The 6,833-nt window shown below is 55.7% G+C and overlaps 1 protein-coding gene across 1 annotated transcript in view; it reads left to right on the top strand.

The window, feature by feature from the left end:
- LOC119299083 overlaps window positions 1-5,302 on the top strand; it is a 9,967-nt gene extending 4,665 nt beyond the window's left edge. The window contains exon 3 of the mRNA XM_037576373.1: window positions 4,659-5,302. Coding sequence (XP_037432270.1) covers window positions 4,659-5,010 — 352 coding nt within the window. The 3' untranslated portion in view covers window positions 5,011-5,302. The remainder of the gene's footprint in view (window positions 1-4,658) is intronic.
- The last annotated feature ends 1,531 nt before the right edge of the window (window positions 5,303-6,833 follow it).

Here is a 6,833-nt window from a genome sequence, read left to right as displayed (position 1 = left end):
CCCTCGTCGCCCTCTGGGGAGGTGGCGGCCTAGATCATCACCCCCCTGGCGGCCCAGCCTCCCCCTCCTCGGTCTGCCGCCTACTCCCGCCGCGGCCGGTCGGCCTCTTCCCCGGTGGTCGCCGGACGCAGGAGTGCTCGGTTGGACGCCGCTCACCCCGAGGGCCGCCCGGCGCTCCCCATCTCCGAGCGGGCTGAGCTTCGCGCTGCCGCCCGCAACCTGGAGCCAGGTACGCCCTCCGCCCCCCCTTCTACTTCTGCTTCGTCTTGCTCCTTCTCTGCTCTTGAATCTGTCCCTTTGGGCCATCTCGCCCAAGTGGCCGCCGATTCCGCGATGATCTTCCGTGGGGAGGTGGGTCCCCCCCTCGCCCAGATTGAGGCCATTCGGGCCCGGGAGATTCTGGATGGGAAACTGGCAGAGGCCCGAGCGGCCCTTGCGGCTCCCCCTCCCCCGGCCCAGGCGCCCCTTAGAGACCCCTCCCCCCCTCCTCGGACGCGGCAGATGGCCCCCCGCCCTTCGGGGGCCGAGCTGGTGATCCGGGGTCGCACCCGCTCCCGCACGGCGGCCCTCCGCGCTCTCAGCGCGTCTCGTGTCTTGGGGTCAAGCAGCCCCCCAATGGCTCCTTGATGCGTGCCCTATTCTGGAACATCCGCGGCTTCGGCCATGATGGCCGACGCCGCCAGTTAGTGGAGTACTTGCGAGATGAACGCATCGACCTAGTGGCCGTGCAGGAGACCATGCGCCGGGACTTTGCGCTCCCTGAGCTCGACCGGCTGAGCTCTCACCTATTTGCGTGGCACTGGCTCCCTTCTAGTGGGAGTGCAGGCCACTCGGGTGGCATCCTCCTAGGCGTGAAGGATGCCACCTTTGAGGTGGGCAGCATGGACCGGGGCGAATTCTTCGTCAGCATGGAGGTCTTTGAGAGATCTCTCAATTTCAAATGGGAGATCATCATCGTCTATGGTCCGGCTGACCATAGTAGGTCGGCCTCCTTCCTGGAGGAACTTCACCGGAAAATCTCGGCCGCCTCCCTCCCCATAGTTGTCGGGGGGGACTTCAACCTGTTGCGGTGTGCGGAAGACAAGAACAATGGCAATGTTAGTTTTGCCCGGATGGACATGTTTAACGACTTCATTGCCGACCTCGCCCTCAGGGAGCTTGATCGGGTTGGGGCTCGTTTTACTTGGACCAACCGCCAAGCCTCCCCGACCCTCTCCGTCTTGGACAGGGTCCTAGTTTCCCCCGAGTGGGACCTCCGGTGCCCCTTAGCCTCTCTTCGTGCCGTCACCCGAATTGGGCCTGACCACGTTCCCCTGCTTCTCTCCTCCGCGGATGAGCGCCCCCCGATTCCCCCTCGGTTCCGTTTTGAGGCTTTCTGGCTCTCCCAGGCCGGATTCTCCGACGCCGTCAGTGCTCGTTGGATCGAGGCTCGTGGCCATCCCCACCCCCGCCCCCCTTCCGCCATAGATGCGTGGCACTTCTGTGCGAAGCGTGCCCGACAATTTATGAAGGGGTGGGGAGCCAACCTGGGAAGAGACTCCAGGGAACGGAAGAAGGCTCTCCTGTCGGCGATCCAGGCCCTCGACTTCAGGGCTGATGCGATCGGTCTCTCTCCTGATGAGTGGATGTCCCGTTATGACCTCGAGGACCAGCTCTCCGTGATTTACTCTGATGAGGAGGCTTATTGGCGCATTCGGGGCGCCCAGCGTTGGGTCTTGAAGGGGGATGCGAATACGGCCTACTTCCAGGCGATCGCAAATGGGCGCCGTAGACGCAACACCATCTCCTGCCTTTGGGAGGGAGCCACTCTCCTTCAGGATCCCCGCGATATCCGCGCCCATGTTGATGGCTTCTATCGCTCCCTCTTCTCCCGCGCTCCTCAGAGCGGCCTCTCTCTTGCCTTTGACTGCTGGACCGACGACCGTCTAGTCTCTGACGAAGACAATGCCACCTTGACGGCCCCCTTCTCTGAACAAGAGGTCTGGGAGGCTATCAAGGGTATGAATCCCTCCTCGGCGCCGGGCCCGGACGGCCTCCCGGTTCTCTTCTTCCAAACCTTCTGGAGCGTGGTCAAACCCGAGATCATGGCCATTTTCGAGGAATTCTTCGTGGGCTCGATCGACCTTGGCCGCCTCAACTTTGGGACCATCTCCCTCATTCCCAAGGTCCCTGGGGCGACTGACATCCGCCAGTTCCGCCCGATTACGGTCATAAACGTGATCTTCCGGATCTTGGCCAAAGGGTACGCCAATAGGGTGACCCTGCTGGCCGACCGGATCACTCACCCTAATCAGTCGGCGTTCATTCAGGGCCGGTTCATCCTTGATGGGGTCTTGGTCCTGCACGAGGTTCTTCATGAGGTCCGGGTCAAACACCTGAAGGCGGTCTTTCTGAAGATCGATTTTCACAAAGCTTATGACACGGTTAGCTGGCCCTTCCTTCGGGAAGTCCTTCTGGGCAAGGGATTTGACGACCGGTGGATCACGAGAGTCATGCAAATGGTCTCTTGCGGTCGCACGGCGGTCAATATTAATGGCGAAATTGGTCCCTTCTTCCCTACCCTTTGTGGGGTGCGCCAAGGCGACTCCTTCTCCCCGTTCCTCTTCAACATGGTCGTGGACGCTTTGGCTTCCATTCTCGATAAGGCGAAAGTTGCGGGCCACCTCCGAGGCATCGCCCCCCATCTCTCCGGGGACGCGGGGATCTCCATCCTCCAGTATGCGGACGACACGATCATCATGGTCGAAGGCTCGGAGATGGACATCGCCAATCTCAAATTCCTCCTCCTTTGCTTTCAGCAGATGTCGGGCCTCAAGATCAATTTTGATAAGAGCGATGTTATGGTGATGGGATACTCTCCCGAGGAGTCAGTGGCCTTTGCCAATAGACTCAATTGCCGCTTGGGCTCGTTTCCTTCTACCTATCTGGGGACGCCCATCAGTCACTCGCGCCTCCTGGCCGCCGATCTTCGCCCCTCCATGACCAAGCTCCAGACTAGATGCGAGCCTTGGCAGGGGAGGTGGCTGTCCAAGGCGGCCAGGACTATTCTTATCAACTCCTCCCTCTCCAGTCTCCTCTTATTTCTTATGAGTTTCTACAGCCTTCACGATTCTCTTCATAAGGAGATCGCCAAAATCCAGTCCCGCTTCTATTGGGTTGGGGAGCACGGCAAGCAGAAGTATCACATGGTCAGCTGGCCTGACATCTGCAAGCCGAGGGAGCAGGGGGGTTTGGGGATCATGTGCTCCAAACGGATGAATATTGCCCTCCTCTCCCGATGGCTGTGGCGCATCTCGCAGGGCCACGGGGGCCTCTGGCTGGACATTATCCGGAATAAATACCTGCGCGGCCAACCCCTTGCCTTCTGCCAGAAGTCGGGTGGCTCTCAGTTCTGGCAGTCCCTTGTCCAGCTCCTCCCTGTGCTCCGCATTGGTACCTCTATCTCGGTAGGATCTGGCCGTTCGACGTTATTCTGGTATGACCGTTGGGCCGGTGACGCCCCCTTTGCGGCTCGCTTCCCCATTCTCTTTGCTATCTCTGTCGACCCCATGATCTCTGTTGATAGGGCCCTATTTGACTTAGGGCGCCTCGCTTTCCGTCGGCCATTTGGGCCTGCGGAATCCGCCGCCTGGCGTGAGCTTCTTGAGTGCGTCGCTCTTCATGAGCCGCTGGTTGACGGCGTCCAAGACCGTGTTCGATGGCATTTGGAGCCGTCTGGCCAGTTCTCTACCAAATCGCTCTATGCGGCCATTGCCCCCTCCGCCGCCCCTCCCCCCTCTCATTGGTTTGGTCCGTCCGCCTCCCTCTGAAGATCCGTATCTTCATGTGGCAGTGGATCCGGGGACGGATCCCCTCCGGTGTGGAGGTCCGCAAGCGTAATGGCCCGGGTTCTGGTCTCTGCCCCCTCTGTGCCGTCCCCGAGGACTCTAACCACATCTTCTTCGCTTGCACCTCTGCCCAGTTCCTCTGGAGCTGTTTTCGCGAGCTTGTCGACGGAAATTGGACTCACACCAACTTCCCCGACCTTTTTGCTGAACTCCAAGCGTCCCCCCGTCCTCCCGCCACATTAGGTGGCTGGAGGTTGGGACCCTAGCCTGGACTCTTTGGACTGTTTGTAATAAGCTTGTGATTGAGCGCACTCCGCTTCGTCGTGCTACTGACGCTCTCTACAAATTCTCGGGTTTCCTGCAGCTTTGGCGGCCGCTTAGCCATCTCCTGGAGCGCGACGCCATCTCCGCCTTCATCGCCGACCTCCGCTCGATGGCCGTCCGCCTGTCGCCGCCACCGCCGCCCCCTCCGCCGGAGCCTGACTAGTCCCCTGCGTGGGTCTCTCGCCCGGCCTCGCCCGGTTTCCTTTTCTGTTTCTTTGGACTTGTTGAGCTGTGCCCTCAGCAGTACCTTATGACTTTGTTGTGCTACTTGGGTGTGTGTGTCTGAACCTGTTGGGGTTGTGTGTTTTGTGGCGGTGTGCTTTATCTATAAAGCGGGGCGAAAGCCTTTTTCGGTATAGTAAAGGCAATTTGTGCAACACAAATCCAGTTTCATTATCCTCATATAGTCAGTATGTAAAATGAACGGCTTATAGCATTTTGCTGTGCAACTGTTTATTAGTTAGAACTCTATTATCAAAAATCTAATCATGAGTAATGCTGCAACAGTCAAAGGAAGAAGTCGAACCTGAAGAAGTCCTCGGAAGAATCACAGCTGCGTGTGCCCGGCTGGTTCAGGGGACGCGACAGGCGCTGGCGCCCTGCCCCGGCGGGCGTGTGCGCGGCGGCGTGGGTGCCAGTGCAGGGCGGGCGCGGCGGTGCGGGTGCCGGGGCAGGCTCTTTCCTGGGCACTGGCGATCTCGCAGGACGGATGCCACGCTACGAGCGGCAACAATCGGCGATGGCGATCGTGCACGGAGGTGACGGGACGGTGCAGTGCGGCATGGTCGCCGCGCAGGCAGGAGACGCCGTTGGTTGGCGGCGTATGTGCCTGGCGGTGAGGTCAAGGTCAAGGGCGTGAAGTTCCCTTAGCTTGCGATCTGATTTTCCGTGATTGTAGGGGACGCTGGGCTGGTTGTTAGTTTGCGATCTGATTTCCGTGATTGTAGGGGACGCGCGGGGCTGGTTGTTCGACTACTACTCTCCTGGTGAAGTACGGTCAGTCATTGGTAAATGCTAAGTGCACACGGTAGAGGTATTGGATTAATGATGGCCGTTAGATTGAGACTTGTTGGCCTAATCGTGTGGTGCTGATTGGCTCGTGCGTTATTGTGGGACTAATTGCGGGTGCATGTAAGAAAGTTTTTATTTGATTGTTTAATAGTAGTAGAGATAATCGTGTGGTGCTGATTGGCTCGTGCGTTATTGTGGGACTAATTGCGGGTGCATGTAAGAAAGTTCTTATTTGATTGTTTAATAGTAGTAGAGATTCTTGCATGACCCCAAGAGCAGATCCTACACTGCTACATTGCCGGCCGGCTGGCCGGCTGCACGATCGATGCACAGGTGCGCCAGCGCAGAATTTATATGTTCAGTGTGAATGAACTAGACATGCAGATGCGTGTTGTTCGACGCCTTTGGTCGAGTAACATCGATTTTACAAGCATTATAAAGCATGAGTTGTTACATCAACTTCAGCAGGTTACTGGAGCTATGGCGTCCAGGATTTCTTTAAGCTCATTGGCCTCCATGATTGAATCTAGGGAGATTAACCCATGTGATCTTTTATTTTGCAGAGAACTCACATAATAGTATCACGGGTGGACTCTATATGGCCTCCACAACTGAATCTAGGGACACATTTGGACTCTATATGGCCTCGACTCTCAATCTAGGATAGTCGGGAGCACACGCCAACATCTCTCTCCCAATGGACATCTTCACTTCGCCTCTCTGGCCACGCATCATGCTGCGAACCATCATGATGTTCGTCCACATGATCAGCATTGCAGCACCATCCAGTTCGTCGTGATAAATTCCCTCAGGCCAAATGAACTCTAGCTTCAATCCGACCCCTTCCTTTCCAATCTCTGAATTTCTTCAGCTTCAATTTCGACCACTTTACAAATTTAGCATCCTTTTGTAGGATCAATTCCCATGATTGGTAGATGCAGCAGAGAAGGCATATCGACATCAGTTTACTGCAGACATGGCAGTTGCGGGACTCCTCACAGTAGTCCCTCTCAACCTCCTCCCGCTAGCAAAGAAGACCCACGCTGGCTCCACATACAGGGATCCCTCTTGGGGCATGTACACTTCGAGCACGTAAAAATTCTCAAAAGTAAATGGACCACGATTGCTCAATTCTTTTGGAAAATTTCGGTAGAAGCAATATGGGTATGTGATTTTTTTCCTTGCTGTAGTCATGAGGACTTAGTTATGTTATGGAAGAGTAAAGCATAGCGTTCGAGCTTAAGATGGGGAGGATTGCTGGACATCCACTAGATTACGCACGATGTGGTAAGCATTATAGAAAAGAGTACAGGAAGTTCTTCTGATAGCATCACCTATGATTAAGCTGAGACAAATGATCATATTATGTAATTTTATCTCCTCAATGTTGAATTTTACCATTCACATTCGTATTAGTACTAGCCCTTCCCCCGGCGTCCTTGATATATAGACATATACTGCTTTATGGTTCCACATAAAACCAGGGAAGCTTTCATTTTATAGTGTAACTCCTTATTACTGCCTTTCTGACGTACATCAATTCAGTTTTCAAGTCTTCATTTAGCTGAACTTGCATATACCTTCTGGAATTGGTCAGATATGGGACTGCAGTCCGCTGGTGAGAAGGATGGAATGCTATATACAAGGTGTGTAGGTAAACAGATTTGTAAT

This window comes from Triticum dicoccoides, chromosome 5A, assembly GCF_002162155.2.
Source record: "Triticum dicoccoides isolate Atlit2015 ecotype Zavitan chromosome 5A, WEW_v2.0, whole genome shotgun sequence".
Lineage (NCBI taxonomy): Eukaryota > Viridiplantae > Streptophyta > Magnoliopsida > Poales > Poaceae > Triticum > Triticum dicoccoides.
The sequence above is the reverse complement of the archived record's forward strand: the minus strand, read 5'-3'. Positions and strand labels throughout refer to the sequence as shown.